Source organism: Gasterosteus aculeatus, chromosome 13 (assembly GCF_964276395.1).
Source record: "Gasterosteus aculeatus chromosome 13, fGasAcu3.hap1.1, whole genome shotgun sequence".
Taxonomy (NCBI): domain Eukaryota; kingdom Metazoa; phylum Chordata; class Actinopteri; order Perciformes; family Gasterosteidae; genus Gasterosteus; species Gasterosteus aculeatus.
The window spans coordinates 1,170,463-1,196,872 of NC_135701.1; the positions used below are offsets into that span (position 1 = coordinate 1,170,463).

The following is a 26,410-nucleotide window of genomic DNA, read 5'->3' on the forward strand; positions in this document are numbered from 1 at the left end:
ACCTAAAAGTTCATGTCTCCAGTTGTGACTACCAAAATAGTTTTAGTCCTTTGGCTGGGCCTGACTTTTAGCTACACACCTGCACTTTTGACCAGTCCCTTTCCCTCATGGCTGGATGGTAAGTAGCTAAATCCTATACTGTTGATTACATTGTATTCCAGAGTAAACTTTTATTGGTGTTATGCAAACCTTTATGTTTGGATGTGTGTACACCTCTTCACAGACGTGTCTGCTAGCCATCTGCTCAATAGCTTTCTCTGGTTAAGCTCAAAGTTGGCCAGAATTATCACTACCAAAACTAACATTCCAACACATTTGTATAGCTTTAAAAAAACACAAAAATATTTATAATATAAACAAGGCAGAAACATTCCACTATTATCATTATTATTAGAACATGTATTTACAATAATTTGCATTTATAATAAACAGCATAATAATACTATGTTTTGATGCAGATATATAGGAGCACTAACTCAAGAACCTGGCTACCAGCACAAAGCTTTGTTAGTGGGGTTTTTGTTCGTATGAGTAAGTAAATAGTAACAGTTACATTTGAAAACACAGGCATTATATTTTTAGAAAGGTGTAAAAAAGGGGACATAATGATATTAAAGCCATTGTGGCTGAAGGCGGAAGACAGTGTTGTTTTCCGGACATGCACAAGGACAGAATAATGGGAGGAAATTATGTGACATTGTTAGTGTAGTCTGCTGCGCACGAGGGTCGGCCCTCGACCCCGTCCTCATCCCGCAGTCGGGTCATCAGCGGACATAGGATGTCCTTTCATGTTATGCTCCACATCAAGGCTGCAACCAAGCCCCTCTGCAAGCCATGTCATGTCTCACCGCTTGTTTGACCCTCACCTGACCTTTAATGACCATATAAACACCTGAGCATCTCGGAAACATCTCCAAACTACGCCCACTGTGACCCTGTCAGATGGAGAGAAGCTTGTCCCTGACTACTGTAACTCACTCTTACTGGAATCACAGGCAAGAATATCCTCACACTACAAAACATCCAAAACAGCGCTGCCAGGATCCTGATGACAGTTCGAAAATATGAGCACATGACACCCGTCCTATAGTCACTACACTGGCTCCCCGTCTCATTCCGGATTGACTACAAAATCCTGCCACTCACTCATATATGCATGAATGGACATCCACCTCCTTATCTGCAAGAACTACTTACTCCCCTCAAGTCTGCAAGCAGCTCGCTCCTCCGGGTCCCCGACGCCTATGTTTTATTCCTATATACCGGCTCTGTGGCACTCTCAGATTTGTTTGAATGAAAACGTGTTACAAATAAAATGAATTATTATTATTACTAGGATATCAAACCTCCTTTTTTGTGAGAGCATAGAAAAGTTTTACAATAAAAATCCTCTCAAACATAAGTTAAGGAACAGTGGAAAATTCGTCAGAATAAATGGTTAAATAACAAGTTCACAAAGCTATTCAGCCAAATGTGCATTTATTCATGTTTTTGTCTAAAGCAACGTAGCAATGACTGGCACATCCTCTTTGTTGTTGTTCTTCCAGGAGCAGCTAAAGCTGACCCTGTACTAGCATGCAATGAGGCTTGACGTGAACATGAGATATTCCTCTTGCAGGAGAACCTGATGTCGTAATTATGTCACAAGATAATATTACAAATTAAATTACAACATGCACAGGAGGAATACCCACAAAATTTGTAATATCATCATGGGATATACAGTGCAAGGGTTTATTTGTCCTTGGCTGTGGCTGCAGCGTACCAGACGCTGATGGAGGAGCAGAGGATGGACTCCATGATGGCCGTGTAGAAGTGGACCATCAGCGTCTTTGGCAGGTTGAATTTCTTCAGCTGCCTCAGGAAGAACAACCTCTGCTGAGCCTTCTTGGTGATGGAGCTGATGTTCAGCTCCCACTTGAGGTCCTGGGTGATGATGGAGCCCAGGAAACGGTTCCACTTTCACAAAAAATAAAAAAACAATAGAATCAAAATATAAATATCTGAATGACACAAATTATTAAGTGTTAAATAAATAATACTGACACAGTCACACAATGCAACACAATAGCAATACAATTAGGGTGGATGAACAAAGAAACAGTGTATAAGTTAACAGCAGTGCTGAGTGGAAGCTTGACAGGAAACGTAATATTGGGAATGATATTATCTCTCTGTCTCTCTCATATATATATATAGTTATATATATATATATATATATATATATATATAACTATATATATACATATATATATATATATATATAACTATATATATACATATATATATATATATATATATATCTATATATATACATATATATATATATATATATATAACTATATATATACATATATATAACTATATATATACATATATATATATATATATATATATATGTATATATATAGTTATATATATATATATATATATATAGTTATATATATATATATATATATAACTATATATATATATATATATATATATATATATATAGTTATATATATATATATAACTATATATATATATATATATATATATATATATATAGTTATATATATATATATATATAACTATATATATATATATATATATATAGTTATATATATATATATATATATAACTATATATATATATATATATATATATATATATATATATATATATATATATAGTTATATATATATATATATATATATATATATAGTTATCGGACCGTGCGAGCGGTCGGGTCCTCTCGGCGTCTTCCTGCTGGATACGTTCGGTACCACAGTCACTACGCGGTCGCCATATTGGATCGACATTATAAGGAAGAGGGGACGGTGCTCCGGATGACGACGGCACCCGGGCCGCTGCAGTCTATTCGCTAAACAGCCGAGCCAGCCGCTACATGGTGGACAGCGAGTAATTGTGTCCAACATCTCGGGCGGCGTAGTCCGGGGCGCGCGGTTCTCGTCGTCGTTCATTTGTCCGCAGACATGACTTCCTTGGTCCAGCGGAGTTCGGGCCTCGTGCAGAGGCGGACCGAAGCCTCGCGCTGCGCCGCCGACAAAGAGCGTCCGTCGGGCGAGGAGGACCAAGAGCCGCGGCGGGGAGAAGAGCACGACGATGACGATACCGGAGACTCGAAAGAAACCCGGCTCACCTTGATGGAAGAGGTGCTGCTGTTGGGGCTGAAGGACCGAGAGGTAATCGCGGACTCGTTCTGGTCCCTTTCCCGCTAGACATGTTAACGTTAGCTGTGTTCCTCGCAGCCCAGGTAACGTTAGCTCAACGTTAGCTTCACGTTAGCCTCCTTGTTTGCTACGCGGCTAGCACCGGCTAACCACAATAAAAGGCTTCAGCGCTGCAGACCTGGCAGCTTTGTGTGTTTCGGTGCAACACGGTGACGGTGATCCGACGTAGAACATGTAATACGGTGTCGATCCGGGAATTGGATGTTGTCTTGGGACAAGGAGTCTTTTTGAGACGGTTGTTCCCATCGCAATGCTAACGCTAGTGAGCAAGCGTCAGCTTAGGAGGAGACGTGGTAAACCGACAGGTGACTGATCTGGTTAGTGGCAAAGGGAACGCTGAATGTAGCACAGTGCAACTCTGGATCATGACAGCGAACCTGAGATGGAGAGTCATTTACATCCATCATTTGAATGGAGATGATCTGTATCTGAGTGAGTGACGGTCATGCCGCGCACACAAATGTTTCTGAAAGTTCCCACAGGTGGCTGATGGTTTTTTGGTCAGTCTTCCAACCAACGCTGAGAGCGCGTGTGTAGCTATGCACATCATAACAACGTATAACTACTACGCCTGACCAGCAATGCAAACACACAGCCGCTGCAAAGTGATCCGTACCAGTGAAAGCTTAAGTTAATGCCGGCACTGCGGTGCATCCTCCTACCTCCAAAACGTGCTTCATCCGAGGCCTGGTCAGCCTCAGCCGGGTATTCCACATGTCTCTCTCCAGCAACGCCAGATACATAATCTATGATCTGAGCTCGAGAACATGATGGTTCCTGTCTGTATGTTCTGGCCTGTTGTTGTTTGCGCGGCGTGATTGTGACGTGTGTCTCCGTCGTGCAGGGCTACACCTCGTTCTGGAACGACTGCATTTCGTCGGGGTTGCGAGGCTGCATGCTGATTGAACTGGCCCTGCGAGGACGTCTTCAGCTGGAGGCTTGTGGCATGAGGAGGAGGAGTCTGCTGGCGAGGAAGGTAGGACACGTGTCTCTGCTCACGCCCCTGCTGCCTTTTTTTAATTATTTTTGGACATGCCTTTTCAGCTCTTACATTCCTTTTAGTTATTTCTCTTCAAATATCCACATAGATGTATCCGTTCTTATAATTAAACCCAGCAAAGAAGCCGGCCGAATGTCCCGTGGTAACTGTCCACCGTCTCTCTCATACGCAGGTGATTTGTAAGTCGGACGCTCAAACGGGCGACGTGCTCCTGGATGAAGCCCTGAAACACATCAAAGACACGCAGCCCCCGGAGACGGTGCAGAGCTGGATCGAGCTGCTCAGCGGTGAGTCGAGGAGAGCGACTCGAGACGACAAGTCGAAGCTCTGCCGTTACCCCACGGCTTGTATGCGCCGTTCCTTATATTTACAACCCAAATGCAACCTTTCATTTACATTTGCTGCTATTCCATGACGACACCACATCAATACGAGCATCTTCCACCTTTGACCTGACCCGCCAGTTATCGCCCGTCCTGCTTTTTGCTCTTTGCCTCGTTTTTCGTGTCCCCCGTCCCTGGCAGTCCTCGCCAATGGTCCCGATTTCGTGGGTCCTTAAATTGAGCTTCTAATCTTTCTGTTAAACATTCCACACTTTCCTTTATGGGTCTATGAAAGCAACACTTGTATTATTGCTTATTTTAAAACTCGCCTGGGGCGCTTTTCCTTTACACTGACATCTGAAGTTCCAAGAGCAGCTAAATGTTCTTGCATGGCCTCTCCCCCCTAAAGGCCGCATGTCTTCTGCTCTGTCGTCTCCAGGAGAGACGTGGAACCCCCTGAAGCTCCACTACCAGCTGCGGAACGTGCGTGAGCGGCTGGCCAAAAACCTGGTGGAGAAAGGCGTCCTCACCACGGAGAAGCAGAACTTCCTGCTCTTCGACATGACCACGCACCCGCTGACCAACAACAACATCAAGCAGCGGCTCATCAAGCGGGTGCAGGAGGCCGTGCTGGACCGCTGGGTGAACGACGCGCAGCGCATGGACAAGCGCCTGCTGGCGCTCATCTTCCTGGCCCACTCGTCCGACGTGCTGGAGAACGCCTTCGCGCCGCTGCTGGACGACCAGTACGACCTGGCCATGAAGAGGGTGCGCCAGCTGATGGAGCTGGAGCCCGAGGGCGAGAGCGTGAAGGCAAACGCCAACGAGCTGCTGTGGGCCGTGGTGGCCGCCTTCACCAAATGAGGCTGCCGCGTTGGGACGTGGCGCTGTACTTTTGGGGGGAGAAGCGGGGCACCGGCTCGGTGACGGGACTGAATGCGGTTGACAACAAGCCGTCCTCTTTTCTTACCCAGCATCTTTTTTCCCTCCCTGGTGAATGTGCCGCCCCCCTCATGTGCGTTCGCCTCTGCCAACAGAAAAAAGACCTGGTGGCGGGTGATGCGAGCGATTCGTGTCCTTTTATTTTCTATTGGGTGAATCTGAACGTGTTGCAGGATGCTCATGGGGACAAAGCCGGGATGCACACATCAGCTGATCGAAACGCATCCATAGTACATGTACATCTATATATGAACACGTATAGATGTACATGTACACGGAGCCCCACACCGTCCCCACGAGGGGGGGTGGGGGGGGGGCATTCTGGACAAGTCGCCGGTATCTCTCAGAGTGGACACAGAGAGACAGTTTCCTGTTCACCAGACCTGCATGTCTCCCCCCACCAAACTCTCCCATCCCCTCCGCTGGGAGGTGCGTGGAAGATCTCTGGTTTTTGTCGCTGGGACGATAAGGCCACACGTGCATGGGCCATGGGGGGGGCAACGACACGGCGACCTGTGACTTATAGTTCGAACGTAGCTCCGTTGATTCTTTTTGGGGGGGGGCTAATGAAGAAAAAAGAAAGGGAAGCCAATATGCATAGCGTCACCTGACAGCCCTTTTGAGGGCATTTGGCTGATAAAGGTAGAATGAATAATCCGCTCCGGGCCAATTGACGGCTGATACAGAAATGATGGAAGGAGAAATAAAAAACACTAGATATTAATGAATCTCTGTGTCACAATACGTTTGACCCACATCCTCTGTTTCCTATTGGTGTCTCATCTCGATGCAATGTCACAAAATACACAGCTGGATGCGTTGGGGATCCTGGATGCGACGCTTAGCAGCGTCATCTGCTTAATGCCGCCAGCGTGTCATTTATGGGAGGTTTTCTGACCAGGGATGATGAATGAATGAATGAATAAATCAAATTGAAATATTGTAACTGAGCCTGGACGAGACCCCTTCGCTTGGTTCAACACCTTCAGTACAGGTAGAGGTCCCATGAAACCGGCCCCTGATGCGGATCAGAGGGAACCCTGCAGTGTGTTGATGAACACGGCGGGCAGCAGTCGCTTCTCTTCATGGGACGTTCAGGGATTCAAACCAAATCCGTTGCATCTGATTGGAGCTCAGAGGAAGGTGATTTCCATACATGCAACAATTACATCGATGGACAAAGTGATGTCACTTTTGAGCACGTTAGTTAATAATGTTTGCCTTTCTAAAATCCAGTTGCATATGTTGAATCGATTAATTATGTGACCCAGATAGATAGATATATATAGTGCAACGTTAACAGCGTGATTATTCTCTTGCTGCTGCCCCATGGGACGGCCGGACCCTTTGGTGGAGCTTGGCGAGCAGCCCGTTGATGCCCCGGAGGTGCTCGGGTGGAATGAGAGCCCGTTGTCATGGGAACAGGTCAGTGTCCTGAATCGCTCAGCGACACCAGACAAACCGGATCCGACGGGTTATCGGTCCAGGGAATCCAAAAGGTGGGCTCACATTCCAGATGTTGATGTGTACACCTCAGTCCTGGGACGTGTCGGCTGTCCAGAACTGTTCTCGTGGTCAGAGCCGTTCTCAGTGTCACACGCCTCATCTGTGGGACGGTTCTTCCTGCTGCTCAGCCCGGTGGGTCTGGTGCTTTATGACGCGTTGTGCGCAGCCCTCGGGGAGGAGACTTCACAAGATGCCGCCTCCACCGTTGGAGGGAATATGTGTGTCGTCCAAAATGAAAAAAGGACCTCTAGTCTCTTGTCCGCTTTCATTTTTTCGCGTTAAAGAAAGCAAAGAAGTGCCTGATTTCAAAACGGAGTCCCAAGTTGTCTTTGAGGATTTCGTGTGTTTTTGCAAAACGTTTCAATGGCAACGGACACTCACCGGCCACCTTGTTAGAACCACCTGTTCAATCAGGAACTCAAATGACCCCTCGTTACAACCAAGGAACGCGCAACACGTTGGACCGTGAGGACGGACTACAGCAGCAGAAGACCCTCCTGTCAGCCAACAGGGAACCGACTGCATCACATGTCCCCCTCCTTCTGGTCGCTACTTCCAGCAGGAAGATGGAACGGGAGATTCAGCGTAGCAACAGCGTGATGCCATCGTGTCCACCTGGACCAACGTCCGTGAGGAATGAACTCCTTGTGGAGGTAGAATACCAAGAATTCAACACCAAGGCGGTTCTGAGGGCAAAAGGGAGGCGAGGCGTACCTGTTTCACTGTGACAAACAAGTGGACCTTGAGGAGTAATTCCTTCTACTACAAATCTTTTCCTTTCACTTTCTTTTTTGTTTTTAAAACCGGTTCAAGACCAGTGGCTGAATTTGAATGCGTGAAATGGAACCTGTACAAATTGACCACCGGGTAGTGCCGGGGACCCGAGCGCCGTGCACTTTGGACATGTGGCGCGTTCAATATTAATAAACAAGCACAAGTGGCACTTTGTGTGTGTGTGTGTGTGTGTGTGTGTGTGTGTGTGTAGCAATTGGTGGGCGGGGCCTCAGGTGTAGGATCCCATTCATTTCGGCGGCGTACCCTAAACGGCGTTATGGCTACAGAACCTCAACTTCATTCAAGCAGAGCGCGTCCCCCTCAGAACCTCTCGTTTGGTTGCAAAACGGGCCTGGATGCGTTTAGAAACACGTCAGTTTGCTGTTTAGCCGTAAAGGGTGAATGCGTTGAAATGAGACGGGTCGGAGCGTATGGGGCGCGGCGGCCTGTGGCGCGCTAACGCTGCAGGGTTAAGGGTTATTAACGTGTCGCAGCCGGCAACACTACTGAATGCTGCAAACTGTAAATGACCCGAGCTGCTCTCAATTCTCCTAAAGCAACCTCGCCACATTTCCAGATGGAATTCTTGTGGAGGAACTGACCACATTTTGGGTAATGTCTGACATTTACGTCTATTAATAACACAATAAAGGTGAATACGAGGAGCTTTAATAACAACACTCAACAGCTTCTTTGGAAGGAATCTCCCAGTGCACATTTAATATTGATGATTGTTAGTGAAGTTATTAGTGAACGGTGGAGCTTTTAAGGCCAATATGGTGATTGGCCCAATCCGATCTCCACACTCATGGACTTTAAGGTGCCGTCCCTCGCGGTCAGAAAGGACATTTTAATAATAAATCACTTGTCGTAGTTACACATTCTAGACAATAGATGTCGGCCACACAAGTATTTATTTCTTTGCCTCTTGGCACAAAACAATACTTCTTACAATATACAGGGTCCATCAACTTAGACTAATACGTTTTGACTTTATTGAACAGATTCAGACATTATCAATAAACTACTGGAATATAAACAGTTCAAACTGTTAAGTGGTGATCTGCCTTGTGGCTCTGTGTATTTCACTGCATGTCGCCCATAACCCAAGAGGTTTGCTCCATCTGAGAGTCCTTCATAAACCGGATCACGTCTTCATCAGACAACCAAAGATAGAATTAGATGTCAACCATGGCGACATCAAGGCAAGTAGGCCTCCCTCACGCCACCAATTCTTTGGCAGTTTTTGTAAATGTAACATTCAAACACAATCTTTCTAACACGATACACAACGATCCCTGATAACACCACAGGAAGAACCGAATGGTTAAAGAGTGTCTCCAAGCTTTGCAATAAAATATCTTAAACTACATTCAATTTTCAAATCGATGATCCCCTGTTGTTTCTAGTCCTCTCACATGGTTCCTCTCAGCTCGACCCTCATGTGGCGACGAACCTCGAAGCGACTCATTCGATCCCCTTGACCTTCAGCTCCTCTTGAACTCGACTGAGGTACTCGGGATCCGGGTATCCGTATCTGCGAAAACAGAGACACAATTCAGTGACGCCGGCGGCTTGGTGCTCCCAATGAGCGAGACCCGGCCTTACCGAGTGGGCCCTCCGTGCGTCGATGTCTTGTGGTGGATATCGTTCCACGTGACCGCGTTGTCCCTGCCGCTGGTGGTGGACCGGCCCACGGTGAAGATGAGCTTCTGGTCGAAGGCTCGCCTCAAAAGCGCCAAGGTCCTCGCGCCCTCTGGGGAGTCTGGGAGGTATGCCGTGCGGGACGTGCCTTCGTATGGCTGACCGGGGCTGGGGTGCTCCTCCTGCGGGCCGACAGGAGAGGCGTTCCTGCTCAATGCTGCGCTCCACTAGCTTCCTTAGTGACCAGTTACTTTGTTGAGCTTTAAGAGACAGACATGTACTACAGGGAAATATTGACCCAAACAGTTCCCCTTTTAAAAAGCAAGGACAAGAAGAGGATCTCTAAATATAAAATGTATTTAAAAAAGGGCACAATTGCATTCTGTGTATGAATTTAGTTACGGATTGTCAAGAATTAAGGGACAAAAAGGTGAAAGCATTTCAAGTAAAAATGTTGAATATTTCAAATTAACTCAAATTTCCCTGATGTCTGCAAGATGCAGTTAGAATCTCCTGGAGAAGCTGCTAAACACCCTGAGTTCATTTGTGAAACGTCCTATGCCGTCTTACCCTTTGAATGCCCCTTGGAATGCAATAACGGATCGTTATTGTTCCGTGCTTCTCGTTTCCCGGCAGAGAGGAAGAGGTTTTGGTGACCTTCATCTTGCCTCCGTCGGGTTGCGTTCCTATCAGAGTGCCATGCAGCTCCCCGCACGTCGGGCACACGGGCTTGTAGGCGAAGGCTCTATTCAGGCAGCTCCCGCAGAACGAGTGCTTGCAGCGCAGAGTCTCTTTCTCCGCCGTTGCCATCGGCTCCATGCAGATCGGACACGGGTCCTCTGTGGGGCCTTCGCCGGGCGCAGATGACGGACCCTGTGTGCCGGCACTCGCCACGTCCACCAAACCTCCGTCCGCCTGAACCCCGCTCGAGCTCCCCTTATTTTGTAAGAGGAAGTCTTTTATTCTAGCGACATGCATGAAGGGCCCCGTCACCGTCAGTGGCCCGTGGCCGCGGGCGGATTCGAAGAGGAGGTTGGGAAATGCCCCCTGCAGGTCTTTGAGGTTGCGCTGCCAACTCGCCGGGACGGATGTGACCTGCAGGTCGGACGCGGTTCTCTGGTAGAATGTGACGAATCGCTCTCTGACAAAGCCGGGGTGAACAGGTGGCGAGGAGGCGTGGCGGGATCGGAAAGTCACCCGCACCGTGCCGCTGGGATGGTGGTGCGCTGTTCCAAGGTGGGGCTGTGTTTCGATGGCGAAGCTGCTTCCTTGAATTCTCCGAAGTTCTTCGGCACGTTTCTGCTGAATGTAGGCCATGACAGCCCCGGATACGTCCACGGGTTTGACATGAGGCGGAGCGCGGGTTGGTCTACACGGGACCGCTTCGGAGCGACCCGTGACCTCCAACAGTCTGATGGAGAGATCCTCCAGCTCCTCAAAGGTCCCTCTCACTGTGTGGTAGGAGGCCCTTTTCTCCGACCGGTACGATCGAAGTATCTCCTCCAGTCTACCAGGGTCTGTGAAATCTGCCTCGTCAACGATGACACTGATGTCTGTGATGAACTGCAATGAGACGGGGCGTCATGTATGTTTCATCAATAAAAAGGTAATGTTTATTTGCTATTTTGCTGAAGGAAACACTGCGTATCATTAACTTTTGTTTTCCTCAGATCCAAGAATGAATTTGTAGAATTTCTCATTTGGGTTATCAATCATAGCCCTTCATAGTCCATCATAGTCCTTCATAGCTCTTCATAGTCCATCATAGCCCTTCATAGTCCTTCATAGCCCTTCACAGTCCATCATAGTCCTTCATAGCCCTTCATAGTCCATCATAGTCATCATAGTCATCATAGTCCATCATAGTCCATCATAGCTCTTGATAGCCCTTCATAGTCCTTCATAGTCCTTCATAGCTCTTCATAGCCCTTCATAGTCCATCATAGCTCTTAAAACCCCCTACAGTCCATCATAGCCCTTCATAGTCCATCATAGCCCTTCATAGTGTGTCATAGTCCATCATAGCCCTTCATAGTCCATCATAGCCCTTCATAGACCTTCATAGTCCATCATAGTCCTTCATAGCGTGTCATAGCCCTTCATAGTCCATCATAGCCCTTCATAGTCCATCATAGCCCTTCATAGCATGCCTCTTTTACCCGGATGCACTTTTTAGGTCTGGAAAAGAGGAAATGTCCGGGTATAAGAGGACGTCTGCTTTGTCTTGTGTTGCACTTGCTTGATGTTTGACTGTGTTTGGAAAATTGTTGACTTGCTAGTTTAGCCGCTAGACATCTCGTTAGCAAGCTTGTTATAACACGCTCGGACATTGATGCTAGTATTAAGTGCTCTTGCGTCGGCTTCTTTCTAATGCTATTGTGAGGTTGGAGATGAACCAGCGCGGGATTTTAGCGTAATAAATTGGATGTGTGGCGTGAGTGCGTGTGAAAACATGGAAACACGCGTGTCACACGGGGAAACCGTGAGAGTTGGCAGCCCTGTAGCTTTGTTGCTAGCTTGACAACAACTTAACACAGTCAAACATCAAGCAACACAAGACAAAGCAAGACCCCAAATAAGTTCCTGAATAGTCCAGCAGAAATATATACATGCAACATAACCTACAATTTCACTCATGTGGGCCGATATGATCATGAGGTCAGAATGCACACAAAATTGTACCAAATAATACACACTTGATGCAATAGGCTACATGCTGGTGGAGCCTGAGGGTGGATAACTTTTTATTTTTCGTTAAGAAAATATAAATGTGAGAATATCAAACTCTATATGCAAGTAAATGAAGCTTTGTTTATCCCACAGACAGTCAAACAGATGCCAGGTAAAAAAGGGAAACTTAGTTTTTTATTTATTACTATCATAGATAAATATTCCAGTTTCGTATTTGTGGTATCGTATCGTAAGTACCGGGTACCGTAATATTTTGGCAGGTATAGTATCAAAGTCATAATGTTGGTATCGTGACGACTCTACATCATAGCCCTTCATAGTCCATCGTAGCCCTTCATAGTCCATCATAGCCCTTCATAGTCCATCATAGCCCTTCATAGTCCATCATAGCCCTTCATAGTCCATCATAGCCCTTCATAGTCCACCCCAGCGCATCATGACCCATCTCCCTCCAGCCTGCTTACGGCTGGTATAGTTATGTTATATTATTATGCGCGGGACTTACCTCCATACTGCAGAATCAGCCCGAACTGGCGCAACAACACCGTGTTGTCCGAGTCTCCGCGCGCACTGCGGCTGCGTTTCGCTTTCACTTTCACTTTGCGGCTCGGCGTGTTTGCTGCGTTGCACTGAGCCCTTCCGGGGGCCGCGTGCGCAGCAAAGCACTTTCACACTTTTATCCAGTTGCTTAAGCACAATTTTGAAAGCAGGCGTCAAGTTGTCAAAACACAAGACCCGATTCACACAACCTGACACACAAGTAGCACAACACCTCAAATCTTTTGCAAAATGAAACACTTCATGTATAAAACCCCATTTACGTCACCGTACGCCACACACGTGGTCCATAAGATTGGACTCTGTTGGAACCAGTTACACACTGCTGTGCAAAATTTAAAACACTAACTATTATTTTCTAATGATAGAACCTGCTTGATTTTGGCAGAGATATTGTTACAGTAGAGTATGTAAAAGTACATGAATATGTCAACCAAACACAACACCAGTACTGCACACTAATGAAATTATATATTGTATTTCTCCACATTGTATCCATGTCTACGTGCACTATGTAAAGGTTGCATTTTGTACAGGAAATGTCGATTTCAAATTGAATACTGTAAACACAGCAAATAAATGTGTGGACACAAAAGAAAGCGCACAGCAAATGAAATACAAAAAAAATGTGAATTTTTCAAGGCAGTGTCTAAAAAAGGCAATTAAGTGACATAACCCAGAGAGTGTGAGGCTGAGCATGTGCTTATAGTTGTGCAGGTCTGGGCTTCTGTTTTGCTCCCTGAGTGTCAGGTTTCACTAACTGTGTTATTTGACATTTTTGTGTCTAAGCAATTGGAAAAAACTAAACTACGGGTTCAAACGTCAGTTGTGGGATATAAGAAAGCTACACACGTGTGCGTTTTTCACCTCCTTCCTGTTTAGTGTACTTTATACGTAAGCGCATAGCTTATTCATTATGAGGTTTTTGTCTTCCCTTTATTGCCAAAATGCACTAATTTACATATAAACACTCAAATGCATCATTTGTAGAACCGGAAACAACAGCCAAATAAATGGTATTCTTTATGCCAGATGCACATTAATGTACTCAGTATAACATAATTCTATAAGGAGGCTCTGGCCTTTTCAGTCTCAACATGCTGTAAATAAAGATTTAGTGGGTTCACTTGTAACGTCACTCATCTATAGCAAATTGTAAATTGGCTTATTTGAGGAAATTGCACTTTCTTGTTTCTTGTTCTCCTGAGTTTGTACCCTATGGTTGAATGCACTTATTGTACGTCGCTTTGGATAAAAGCGTCAGCTAAATGACATGTAATGTAATGTAATGTAATGTAATGTAATGTAATTTACCTTTTACTCTGTTCGACAAAGAGCCAATTAACCTCAATCAAAAACGCTTGATTAAATAAGATTTAAAAAACTGAATAAGTAAGGAAATGAAATATAAAGAAGACAATATGTATCCCCCGGATAACGTTTGCGTTGTTGTTTCCGTTCATTCTGACTGTCGGTGGAGTGATTAGTGATTGTGTAGCGATCACTGATGTGATGAGTACTGGTTGTGTGTTTGCAGTGCTGATGCTTCTCCAGCAGGTGGCAGCGCAGCTCCGCGCACGGACCGCTCGGCGGCCATGTGACCCTCCGGGTCCCGACACGTCGGGCGGGGGTCCGTGCGCCTTCTGTGCGAGAGACGGTCATCACGCACCGCCGTCCCGCGAGCACCGGCTGCGCTGCTGCCGGGGACTGTTCGCACCGGCCGACACCGGGCCGACACCGGGCCGACACCGAGCCGACACCGGGCCGACACCGGGCCGACACCGAGCCGCCGGGCCGACACCGGGCCGACACCGGGCCGACAGGCCGCCGGGCCTACACCGAGCCGCCGGGCCGACACCGGGCCGACACCGGGCCGACACCGGGCCGACAGGCCGCCGGGCCGACACCGGGCCGACACCGGGCCGACACCGAGCCGACACCGAGCCGACACCGGGCCGACACCGGGCCGACACCGGGCCGACACCGAGCCGCCGGGCCGACACCGGGCCGACACCGGGCCGACAGGCCGCCGGGCCGACACCGAGCCGCCGGGCCGACACCGGGCCGACACCGGGCCGACACCGGGCCGACAGGCCGCCGGGCCGACACCGGGCCGACACCGGGCCGACACCGGGCCGACAGGCCACCGGGCCGACACCGAGCCGACACCGGGCCGACACCGGGCCGACACCGAGCCGACACCGGGCCGACACCGGGCCGACACCGGGCCGACAGGCCGCCGGGCCGACACCGAGCCGCCGGGCCGACACCGGGCCGACACCGGGCCGACACCGGGCCGACACCGGGCCGACAGGCCGCCGGGCCGACACCGGGCCGACAGGCCACCGGGCCGACACCGAGCCGACACCGGGCCGACACCGGGCCGACACCGAGCCGACACCGGGCCGACACCGGGCCGACACCGGGCCGACAGGCCGCCGGGCCGACAGGCCGCCGGGCCGACACCGGGCCGACACCGGGCCGACACCGGGCCGCCACCGGGCCGACAGGCCGCCGGACTCACACACGCCGCACAGAGCGTCGGATCCCGAATTCCGGCTTTATAAATGTTCTTATGTGACTCTTTGTTTACATATTTGTGCTCTATGGATTTTCCGAACAGTATTTGTAGTTTTGGGTCGGAACGCAGTGAGTAGATGATGTGTGTCTTTTTAAAAGTTCTTTTCACGCTTTTCAACAACACCAATAAGCCAATAAGCCTATTTAACGCCATAATATATAAATTCATATATATGCATTATATGTTTATGTGTGCCTACACATATATATTTAATATATATATATATTTAATATAATATATATTTATGTGGGTCTATATATTTAAATATATATGTATAGTCTATATATATATATATATATGTATGTTTTCCTAGTAGTTTGTTTAATTATTACCGGTAAGGGAAATAATTCATTAAACACATGATGTGAAGATAATTAACGCCCCGTATCTTTAAAACGCTGAATTCTAAAAGCTTTGCAATTGGAATAAAGATGTCAATATCAAATCATACGGAATTAATACTTTAAATAAATATGAATAGATTGTTAGTGAAGGTTTTCTTCTTCTGTGGAATGGATTTACATTTTTGGATGTTCAGATATTAATGTAGCAAAGAATCTGAAGAAATCGCCTTCTACATGAATCAACTTGTTAATATTATAGAGGGGGGGGGGGGGGGGGTCACGCTGGTCTGGATTCCGGACGAGGTTTAGACTTCTGCCACATTCAGCCAATAGTGCACATTAGTAATAATGGAAAAAGAGCGCAGGATTTAATCTGATCAAACGCGTCGGGTGGAAGAAAAACGGCGCCTCCGAAGCGCGAGACGCATCAGACATGACGCACGCATTCCGGGGGGGGGGGGGGGGGGGGTTATTAATTGAATCGAATCGAACGTGAATTTAATTCACAGGCCTTCGATGTGAATCCGTTGAACAGCGCGTGAATGTGCCGCTCGGTGTCAGAGCCGTCACGCACGCGCCCACCCGCTGGCCTCAAGGTCGGGTCACGTGCGCGCCCCCCCCCCCCCCCCCCCCCCCACATACGTTCAAGAGTTTCAATCGTCACGTTTAAAACAAATGTTCTTACTCCCTAAAAAGAGGTCTTGATCATAATAATGATTGAGTATATTTGTTGTGTAGTCGGATGAGATCACAGCTGTTTTATTGTATCAATAAATAAGTTACATTTGGTTTGCTAATGTACTCTTATATTTTCTTATTCTTTTATTTTTGACAGTCAAATATTTGACCTATGATTGTCCTATAATGTCAAAAATGCAGCGAAAAACGCAGTGATAATTAAGGTGGAATTCCTGTGATTCCATTTGTGCCCCATCGCTGTGCACAGCATTGATTCATTACTCATACCTGCATCCTGCCTCCTGCTGCTTCACCCACGTCGTCACGTCCTCCACACGTCACGGCATCGGGGAAAAGTGTGTCTCTTTGTCTTGCTGCCGTTGTTGTGTCCTATTATTTTAAGTCCTTGCTAATTCCTCTTTTTCTGCGACTAGAGGTGTGACCACACAGGGCCGGGCCGAATCATTCAGATCCGTTTAACTAACAGAAAAGTGTTTATTTAATGGAGCCATCGGCATCCTTGATATAAGTTCGTGAGTATCACTACGGCTTCCATCGAGGCCTGCGCCACATTAAAAGCATGTCACGAGCCTGTAGTGGACAAGAGGTTTTCCCTTTCCTCAGTGCGGGGATTTAATAATGAATCAATCGTGTGACACAGAGACCATTTGAACTCGACATTCTTCAGGTGTGCAGGTTATATTTTTCTACATCTCTCACAGCCGATGTGTTTTACTTGGTACATAATCGATGGAAACACGACATCAGCTGTGTACGTGTTGTGAATCATAAAAAAAGGCAACCATTAACATTCATCCCGTGTGGGAAACATCTCACGTATTAACTGTTATTTGAGGACACAATAGTGTCTGATCTCCCAGCAGCCGTTATGTAACAGTGGTTTCCTGGTTGTGGTCGGGTGACTAACAGGCTGCTGCTACTCTGGAGTGTGGCTGTGCTCTTTAACTCGTATTCATGGAGCACCAATCGGTGGACTGTGAATGTTTCTTTGCTCCCCGTCTCCGCTGGTCCACGTCGCCTGTCCGCCAGGCCACCGGTGTAATGTAAGTGGGATCAGCTAGTCCCGATGGGCCGGTCCCACCTCGCATTGCAGCCGCTGCCCGTGTGTGAATGGGTGAATTGGCATGTAGACCCTTTCCCCGGCTGAGCAGAACCCCTCCAGCTCCAGACACAGAGCGCTCACTCTGCCACTGAACACGGCCACGAAAAATATTCCTGAGCCGTGATGCTTCGTCGCGGGAAAAGTCGAGGATCCTTTCGATTTCTACCGGACTAAATACTTTGTCCAAAGGGTTTTTTGCAAGGAAGCGTGTGTGTGTGTGTGTGTGTGTGTGTGCGCTTAAAACACCCACAGTGCTACACACACAATGTACCACCTCACACTATTACTCCAGGAGGTATAAATAGTACCGAGGCCTGCGTGGCAGAAAGACACATGTTCAAATCCCACTTTGAGAATAAAGGCAGAGTGGAAAGACTAATAACCAAGATGCTTCTGAAGGATTGCAGGAGAGAATATCAAATGAATGTTCAGTTAGATTCTAGGAATAAGTTCCTTTATTCTATTAATCTATTTATTTTATATTGTATATTTCAAATCAATGTTGTGTATTTAATTTTTATAAATAAAGTAAAAACATTAAACCATTTCCTTTTCCACCACAAAGATCAAAAGTCTGTTGTAGTATGTAAATGCCGGGGAGGAGGGCTGCTGCTTCTGGAGGGTCTGTTCCAGCAGACACACACTGAGAGGAACATTTGATTTGCTCTGCAGGCTGTTGGAGAACCTGAACCCACGTGTGATTATTTCAGCTAACTGTAATAACCGGACGCCTTCCATGACCATTGGCCGACCTGCTGTTTGTCACCCAGCTGACACGCAAAGTTGATGGAGTTCCTGTTCTCTGCTGGAGGAGACGGACCAGTGCAACCAGTAGCTGCACTGGGAGGTTGGCGGCATTATGAAGAACAACCTCCCTCTGCTGTCAGCAGGTACAGCCGCCGGTTGACCACCGCGCTGCCCTGAAAACATTCCTGCTATGGAAATGAATTATATATATACAATAATGTTTGAATGTGTTTAACCTGCATTGCCAGTTTAGTAATGTCTTTACCATGTAAAGTGCCTTTGACTAACCTTTCAATGGCTATAATGATAATAATTTAGATTAATAAATATTAAAATCCAATGAAAACTGTTTAGTTGTAAAACTTAATTAATATTCTCTTTTCCTTGAGACCTGAATACAACTTACTTCATTAGGTCTGAACAAATCTGTGGTCTTTGTATTGTGCTAAATCTCTCACACTGTTGTTCTCGCATAGACGTCTTTTTTTGGAAATGATCCTTTTCCTGATGTGCAACGTGCAGTTCCATTGACCGTAGTTGTAGCTGTGAAAGGCAGAACTGTGCTGGATGAGTTGATGTCTTTCCAACATAAACTCATTTTAGACATTTTAGAAATATATTGTCAAATACGTAGTAGAAAATATCTTTAATACTTACGCTTCAGAAAAGATCTTGACATAAGCAGTTGGGTTTCGTCAACAAAACGACTTAGTTTTAGTGAGACGAATTGGCGTTTGGATTAAAATAATATGAAAGTCTCGTTACTGGAATAAGGAAGTTACGTGACTACTGCACCAACGTTAACGTGTGACGCGGGACGAACTCATTTGGAAGCCACGACCACGACCAACACCTTTCCCCGACCTTTAATGTGACACTGACCAGACGGCTCATCACTGTTGGGTTCTGACAGATGGCCTGTTTAGACTGAGCACTGATACACATTTCCTTAACAGGCTGAAGATACAGTAACTAATGGACCGCTGTCAGCTGACCAAGGAGATAGTTACCATGGAAACAGGCATAAATGGAAGCCCTCTAACAAGCAGGGGGGTGTCCCCGTCCTTCATGCTCCACTTGTTCCCCCCTCTAAAAGCTACAAAATACACGCCGGCCGTACAGAGGAAGTAACTTCTCAAGCAGCGTTTGACGTTTGGGGCTCGCTGTGGTGTATAAAGATGCCAAGATTGACAAATGGAGACAACAGCCAGCGGGGACCTTGAGGGAAGCCTCAGTCTCAGCACGCCACTCTCCTCCATTTCTCATCTCGACAAACACTGCGAGGGCTCAAGAGCCCCTTTGGAAACGGCATCAGATGGAGTAGGAAGTTTGCAGCGCAGTGTAAATAGCTCTCATTGTGGAGGCCGCGCTCGCTGCCAAAAGGGCAAACAGCGTCTTTATGCGAGAGGCGAGGCCGCTGTTTACACGAGAGCTGGCAGCCGCCGCGTTCATCATCTCTATGGGCGGCAGGGTGAGCACGTTACAACGCGCCGGGACGGCAACGCCAATCTGCTTTCAGCAACGCGTCTCGCCTCCTCTGAGCGCAGCGACCGACCACGCGGCGCCCGACGCCGCAGCAATTGGGTCCTTTTCGTGTGCGACGGTCTGATGGTCTGATCTTGCCATCAATTCAGCTACAAAGCCGAGCCCTCAGTCACTGTTGTTGTTTTTGTCATCAAATCTCCCCGTTTGTGGACAAACACACCAGAAACAGTCTGTGGTGTCGTTTTAATGTGACAGGTTTCTGCTTGCAGATGACTTGGGACCACACGGCGTGACGTTGTCTGATCCTGAAGTAAATCACAAAAATAATCCTTTATCAGTGTCACTGTTTCTCCTTTTTTTTGAACAACATTACAATACGACGCCCATCTGGGTCAGAACATTAGGGCTCAGATCCGTCAGCTTTCCTCCTTTTCAAATGTTTCTCCTTCGCTGGCTCTCTTGTCATGGCAACTTCTCTTCCATTGATTGGGTCTTAAATAAATAAGGTTATTATACATGAATAACCTTAATGGTTATAAGGTTGTTATTACCCACTGACATGGATGAGTATTTAAGGACTTTGCCAGCCATCACATTGCCGGCTCAGACGCTCAACAGCTAAATGCGATTCTTGGTACCCTACCAAGGCACAGGGCTTCAACATGTGGACATGGAGGACACGACCTCTGCAGTCGGGCCTCCTCTGCTTGTTGTCTTTAAGAGCCGCTGCCTTTGGAATGAAGCCATTTTTATTTCTCACATACATATTACAGATGACGGCAGTGAACTCCAGAAAAGTCTATCATTATCTTTTCAACCGTCTGCTAAATGTCAGCCTACTTTTCTGTGTCCTTTGTCCACTTTTCTCCCCCGTCAGAAAGACGAACTATGAGAACCACAGCGCAGTGGCATGCAGGCTCTGCAGCTGGAGCCCCCGCCATGAAGAGCCGACCTGCATAGAGGCCCTGTGGGGTTTACGCCCCCCCCGCTCTATATTACAGCGTATAAAATAATGTAAACACATTCACTTTGTGTCACGGATGCGTGGGAAGGCAGGACTCAAATGCAGACGTCAAAAGCAAAAATACTTTAATAGTCAAAAATGCAGAAAAAAGGCCAAGGGGCAAAAACACACACAGGAACAGGGGGCAAAAAGGCAGACAGGAACTCCAGGAACTCCAGGACATTCGACAATGACGCCACAAGTGACAAGAGACACACACGGCTTAAACACACTGGGGAGGTGCAGGTGATTGGACACAGGTGGAAACAATCAGACAATCACAGGGGACGACAGGACCAGGCAGGAAGTCAAGTTACCCAGGGAGACAAGAAGCAGAAAACTACAAAATAAGACAGGAAATAAAACCCCACCGTGACACTTTGCATAACAGCACAATAACGAACCACATTGTTACCACTTGCCAAACAGTGTTTGGTTTTGCGATTGTTACTTTGATGATAATTCCCTCTTCCTTGCTTTGTTCTGAATATAGAACTATTTCATTTGATGAATCTCCACTCCGAGAAGTAAAACTCCTCAGGGTGCAGAAACGAGAGGTCGAGGAGTCTCTGAGACCTGGTCTGTTACCTCAGTGAAGATGGTGAACATGAGCTGGTCTCAGTCGCTGGTCGTCTTCAGTAGAGCACAGTGTTCATTTAGGAAACGATGATTCTTTAGCTGTAGATTAGGATAAAACCGGATTCTAACCACAAGTCCATTACCTCTTTGTGTTCCTTCCTGTTTGATTATCTTTTCTGGACGTTACATGTTTTTTTTGCGGTTAAAGCAAAACACAAAACCAGCATTCGTGAAGAACGTCTTAACAGCTCCGTCTTTGTTCTCCAGCGGCACCGTGGATGAACTCGCCCTCTGTGCCAGTGGACTCTGCTCCAGATGGACGCGCCGGGGCTGATCCCTGAGCGGAGGCAGCCGACCAAGACGCCGCATCCATTCAACGGGGGAGCCGGGCTTCTGATTCAGTTCATCGGGATCACGTCTACCTGCAGACAAGCATTAGCACAGAGTGGGTCGTCATCTTTGACTTGATCAACCAATGATAGCGGAGCAGCGGCGCTCCGGCTTGAAAATAAGCCAAAGTAAAAAGGGTCTCGATGCCAGCGGCGCCCGGCTGAATCAAAATGTTATCTTTTATTCCAAACCCATTAGCAACCTCCCGACACGTGCTATAATAAAAATACACATTTATTTTGGTAAAAATGGGATGAAAACAGCACTTCAAAGCTCTTGGAGATTGAAGTAGCAATTTGAATGTTTCATGCGCCACCCCCCTTCCTTTCATTGCATTGCTGGGGCTTCGGTCATGAGGAGACCTATTCACAAAGCCCAGGATCGTCCATTCAGGAAGACCATTCTTTAATGTAGAGATATCATGTCTTCTCTTAATGTACAGACTGGTTTGAGTGTGTTCCTGCGTGTGTGTGTGTGTGTCTGAAAGTAGACTAATGGAAGTTCAGGCAGCCGGAGACCAATAAAAGAACAAATGGCAAAAAAACTAAACCAAACCAAACTTCTTCAAAAGTAGAACAGTACTATGAAATAAAATAGAAAGATTCTTTTTGTTGAAAAAGACAAATCTTTTGAATGCATCATGCTATCAAAGGGCTTGGGCGTTTTGGGAGATGTTTATCTAATATATAATCTAGATTCTTGTACCTGTAGAATAATACAAAACGCCTGGCAGGTCAATCCTTAGAACATGGACCCAGGATCTAAAGCACCTTATTCATTAGTAATCACGGCCGTTGTACCCAAGATGGTTGAAATCAACACTTACTGTGCGACTGCCGTCCCTGGTTGGACGGAATGCTCAAACCTGCAGTGGAATCCGTCTCTTTGTCTCCTAGTGACGAGGCGGCGCTGGCCGGTCCGTGCCTTTGAGTCCCGGTGCAGAGCCGTTTTAAAGGCAGCAGGCCGGTGTTTGCGTATGTAGCTTCAAATCCCAGTGGGTCTAATTCAACACTTGTTCGTTGCGCCGCGGCACCTGGAGACCGGCGGCCTGATGTCTGACATGCTGTAGCCCGTGGCTGCTTTCCAGCTCGGCATCAATCGGGGGATCAGCAGCCGTGTAAAACAGGCCCACGCGACCTGAAACTTTAATGGCGACACAGAGGCAACCAGGACCCCGCTCATCCCGCCCCCCCCCCCGCCTGTTCCTCCGCGCTGAGGGACCCCCCTCCGTGACGGTGGTCCCGGCTAATCCGCAATCCCCAGTATGTGGACGGAGTCCCGGCCGAGCCTCCGTCAGAGGGACACGGCAATGAACACCTGGGACTCATTTTCAGATGTTGTAACAAGCAAGTCATGTGAGCGGTGCGTTCGGCCTCCATCACCTCCTCCGCACACCCCCTGCTCCTCTCTTCCGCCTGACTTCCTCCACCACGCTCCCGGCACTCTGCGCGCTGTTAATTATTGAGCGGCCCGAGGAGCAGCGTCGCGCTGCCGCTCTGCTTGTTTGAAATAGCTCTTCAGCAGTGATGCTGCTTTTTACTCTGTTTTTGTTTTATCTAATTGGACTTGAAAACAGCAATTGTCGTCAGTTTTTGCTCCCCAGAGGTGAGAACTGGGGTTAGAAGTCAGGTAAAATATCCCACCACAAACATCTCCTTGCCGCGTGTTCCTGGGCCGATGCACTGGGAAGGATGCAAGTGTCCATTTTTCTAAAGTACTTTTGCAGCTTAAACGCAGCGTCGCTATTTGTCGAGTTCGAAGAGGGAGGCTGTTGTTCCTACAGGTGACAATTATACCTGCACTTCTTTTCAATTGATTTACTTCACGACTGTTGAAACCGCCGGGCTGACTTGTCAGTGGAGGTGATTCACAGTCTCCAGACGCCGCGTCCACAAAGGGCTGGATGGATTTGCGTACAACTCTGTCTGCTCGGTTGTGACGTTACTACGACAGTTACCTCATTTCTGATTGTAACGCGTAGCCGTCCAACAAAGGCACAGGAAGAGGCTGAGGGCCACTGATCAATGACCAATGGGTTACCAGGTAGACTAGATGGTAATGGACACAGTTCAGCTCACACGATCAGTTTGTCGTACAAAACAACACAATGGTGGCACATTGTACATGATAGCACACGCTACGCCGCTGCGCTACGTCGTTACTCTTGACTTACATTATATAATTATCCTATCATATAAAAAAAAACCAATTGGTATTCAGTTGCTTCTCCAAAACCTACCGAAGCGTTTCCCAGCGTTGACCTTGTAGTGTACGAACGCTCTCCTGCCATGAATGTGATCAAGGTGCATCTTTAAAGACAATGCTTGAATGTCGTTTGTTGTCTTGTTTTGTTTCCAGCATCATCTGTGTGTGCGTGTGTGTTTTCCTGTGTGGGCGCTGCCGTCGGCCTCGTGTTTAACTGGATATGACACACAGTCTGTTCCAATCAGTGTTTTCATGAGCTGCTCCACTGAGATCTGGGCAGATGCCGTCTGCTCAGACACGAGGATTCTGTTGGTGATTTGGTGCACGTGTGTGGCTAAATACACTCACGTATGTATGGTGATTGTATCTGTGGTGATAAAAGACAGCGTCGTGCATGCAGCCTCCAAAGAGAAAGAGCATCTTAATGTTGCATTTAGAGTAAATCAGGCAGGCAAAAAAAAGACAGACGCTCCCCAGTGACCTGAATGGGGAGTCAGGGGAGGATACCCTCATGAGCTGCTCTCTGCTAAATGCACTCTCATATTAATATTTTATAACCACCCATAATGCTGCTGGGGAAAGAGAAAAAGGGAGGGGGGGGGGTCCTGAGAGAGGGGGAGGGGATTTACATCAACCGGCCCAAGGTCCCTCAGCAGGAAGTGGTGTTATTGTAGTAGTAGTAGTATTCTGCCTTCTGATGGAGGAGCAAACATCTCTCAGTCTTGCAGAGACGTGTGTTATCGGATGACAAACAGCACTTTGGTGTGAGGATGGACACAACAACCACGATCTTTAGAGAGGGGGCGCGTCACTGTGGAGACCACGCAACTCTAAATGTGTCAAAGGACTGTTTCTGCCCCCCCCCCGAGCACCAGGGGCTCCGGCTTTAGCTTAAAGGCTGATACAAGCTAATACTAGCTCTGTGCTTATAACTATGTTTGTATAACTAGTTAGTTAGTGTTACTCCATTCATTTTCTTTATTTCCCAATCACAGTATAATTTGGTATATTAAATAAAGAAATGATGATAATAATAATGATCAGGAATAAAATGTTGTATAAATGAAGCAGATATATGAACAAACCGTTCCGAATAGAGAGAGGAAGGAATTTGTAGAGTTCAGTGTGTGTAAGAGGTGCTGAGGAGGAGATTTGTTAATTAGTCACTTTTGTCTGTCTACAGATGCAAATAGACCAATTTGTGAAGCCTACTCCTAAATGTGTATTTGTGATACCCGCTTCTATCACAGCAGCCTTGTTTTTCCTCTAGTATCTGCAACAATTTGCATGTACATTATCTGTCAGCTGCTTCAATCTAATATTTATTATTACGAAGGATAATTCAGTACAAGTTGTACGGCACCACCACCAATAATAATGAAATAATAAAAGCCAGTTAATTATTAATGCTGATACTGTTTATTATGAACTGCTATTGATATAAAGTATGCTTGAATAAGATCTGGGCCACCTCCAGAGTGTCTGGCCCTCAATACGTCACCTCGCTGGTTTGTTACTTTTACACATTTTTCATGTGAAATTCATTAGCATATCATCGACAGTAACCGTAATTGTTTAATGAGTCGTTAATAAGTAACACAGTAATTAGCATCAGTGGCATAATTATGTGTAGTGGGCACAGCATTTTTTTGTTTGGAATAATTATCGCCATTGACAGCCTTTTTTCGCACAAACAAGTAGATCCCTGAGAGGCGGCGAAGGGGCGTAACACACAAACACACAAACACACAAACACACAAACAGCGCGCTCCATCCGAGGGGCAGCGCGACGAAACACAACACTCACATAAAACAGTGATCGAAAACATGCTGAGCCCACAAGTCAACAATATATGTGTATATAAATATATATATATATATATATATATATATATATATATATATATATATATATATATATATATATATATATATAGTACTCAGTGCATTTGTTATGTTTTTATTCCTTTATGCCTTATTTGTTCATTTACATAAACAGATAACATATAATACATAATTAAATCGTACTCGTGTGATATGCACAATTAAGGCACTCAAGGGAATAACATTGTTTTTCCTGCACTGATCAATTTAGAGACTTTGAGTCAACAACATTTTGCCTCCGTAGCATTCAAAATAAAAACAACTTACATTCAAGCATCCATTGCATTACTATTTTATTTGTGTTTTTACAACAGTTTACAATAAAATAATGTTGCTACTGTGTATCATTTGGATATTTAGTTTACCCTTTTCACCTGCAGTGTCATCGAAGCACATTATGTACGTGTAAGGCCGTTTTCTTTAAACCTAAACGTTTCTTTCATACACCAAACCTCCCAGTTTATATTATAATGTTTTTTCAGAGGAGTGTGTTTATTTAATTCATTACCTGATTTAAAAGACATTTCAGTCACATGACATTTATATTACTGTGAGTGATATAAAGAGATATTTAATATTCCCTCAATAAAAACCTTTAATCTAATAAAGGTTCTAATATGTTAACAAAATAAAACATGCATTTTGAAGCAGGTTTTATCCAGATTTAATCCCTGGAAACAAAGGCAAATTATCACATATTTAATAAAACAATACATA

At 46.4% G+C, this 26,410-nt stretch overlaps 3 protein-coding genes and 2 long non-coding RNA genes across 6 annotated transcripts; 2 read left to right on the top strand and 3 right to left on the bottom strand.

Annotated features, from left to right (window-relative positions):
• Positions 1 to 1,460: 1,460 nt before the first annotated feature.
• Positions 1,461 to 4,085, bottom strand: LOC144386383 (uncharacterized). Its single transcript, XM_078087452.1, has 2 exons — positions 3,899 to 4,085; positions 1,461 to 1,959 (listed from the first exon to the last, which is right to left on the bottom strand). The coding sequence occupies exons 1-2, from the start codon at positions 3,977 to 3,979 to the stop codon at positions 1,735 to 1,737; spliced, it is 306 nt and encodes a 101-aa protein (XP_077943578.1). The 5' UTR covers positions 3,980 to 4,085; the 3' UTR covers positions 1,461 to 1,734.
• On the top strand, positions 2,715 to 6,229 carry golph3a (golgi phosphoprotein 3a). The gene is made up of 4 exons (XM_040194805.2): positions 2,715 to 3,188; positions 4,081 to 4,212; positions 4,409 to 4,523; positions 4,999 to 6,229. The coding sequence occupies exons 1-4, from the start codon at positions 2,979 to 2,981 to the stop codon at positions 5,421 to 5,423; spliced, it is 882 nt and encodes a 293-aa protein (XP_040050739.2). The 5' UTR covers positions 2,715 to 2,978; the 3' UTR covers positions 5,424 to 6,229.
• Positions 6,230 to 8,473: 2,244 nt separating this feature from the next.
• On the bottom strand, positions 8,474 to 12,720 carry LOC120830277 (putative E3 ubiquitin-protein ligase DTX3). Of its 2 annotated transcripts, none has more exons than XM_078087441.1 (4): positions 12,622 to 12,720; positions 9,996 to 11,603; positions 9,390 to 9,607; positions 8,474 to 9,318 (listed from the first exon to the last, which is right to left on the bottom strand). In XM_078087441.1, exons 2-4 carry the CDS (start codon positions 10,740 to 10,742, stop codon positions 9,249 to 9,251), a joined length of 1,035 nt encoding a protein of 344 aa, XP_077943567.1. In that variant the 5' UTR covers positions 10,743 to 11,603; positions 12,622 to 12,720; the 3' UTR covers positions 8,474 to 9,248. The 2 variants fall into 2 exon arrangements, with proteins under 2 accessions (XP_077943567.1, XP_040050738.2); XM_040194804.2 differs by having other exon boundaries at positions 9,996 to 10,988; positions 12,622 to 12,713.
• A 5,446-nt stretch (positions 12,721 to 18,166) lies between these two features.
• On the top strand, positions 18,167 to 21,636 carry LOC120830279 (uncharacterized). Its single transcript, XR_005713890.2, has 2 exons — positions 18,167 to 18,290; positions 21,482 to 21,636. It is a non-coding gene; the product is annotated as an uncharacterized LOC120830279 (long non-coding RNA).
• On the bottom strand, positions 20,705 to 22,866 carry LOC144386384 (uncharacterized). The gene is made up of 2 exons (XR_013452088.1): positions 22,431 to 22,866; positions 20,705 to 21,636 (listed from the first exon to the last, which is right to left on the bottom strand). It is a non-coding gene; the product is annotated as an uncharacterized LOC144386384 (long non-coding RNA).
• Positions 22,867 to 26,410: the final 3,544 nt, after the last annotated feature.

Bases quoted from the DNA above. Each gene is read 5' to 3' on its own strand.
- golph3a (XM_040194805.2), top strand. From the start codon at position 2,979: ATGACTTCCTTGGTCCAGCGGAGTTCGGGCCTCGTGCAGAGGCGGACC. The intron at 4,213-4,408 runs GTAGGACACGTG...TCTCATACGCAG, and splicing joins GGAGTCTGCTGGCGAGGAAG to GTGATTTGTAAGTCGGACGC. The intron at 4,524-4,998 runs GTGAGTCGAGGA...TGTCGTCTCCAG, and splicing joins CTGGATCGAGCTGCTCAGCG to GAGAGACGTGGAACCCCCTG.
- LOC144386383 (XM_078087452.1), bottom strand. From the start codon at position 3,979: ATGTATCTGGCGTTGCTGGAGAGAGACATGTGGAATACCCGGCTGAGG. The intron at 1,960-3,898 runs GTAGGAGGATGC...TTTTTGTGAAAG, and splicing joins GGATGAAGCACGTTTTGGAG to TGGAACCGTTTCCTGGGCTC.
- LOC120830277 (XM_040194804.2), bottom strand. The intron at 9,608-9,995 runs GTAAGACGGCAT...GTCGGCCCGCAG, and splicing joins TTCCAAGGGGCATTCAAAGG to GAGGAGCACCCCAGCCCCGG. The intron at 9,319-9,389 runs GTAAGGCCGGGT...CTGTTTTCGCAG, and splicing joins ACGCACGGAGGGCCCACTCG to ATACGGATACCCGGATCCCG.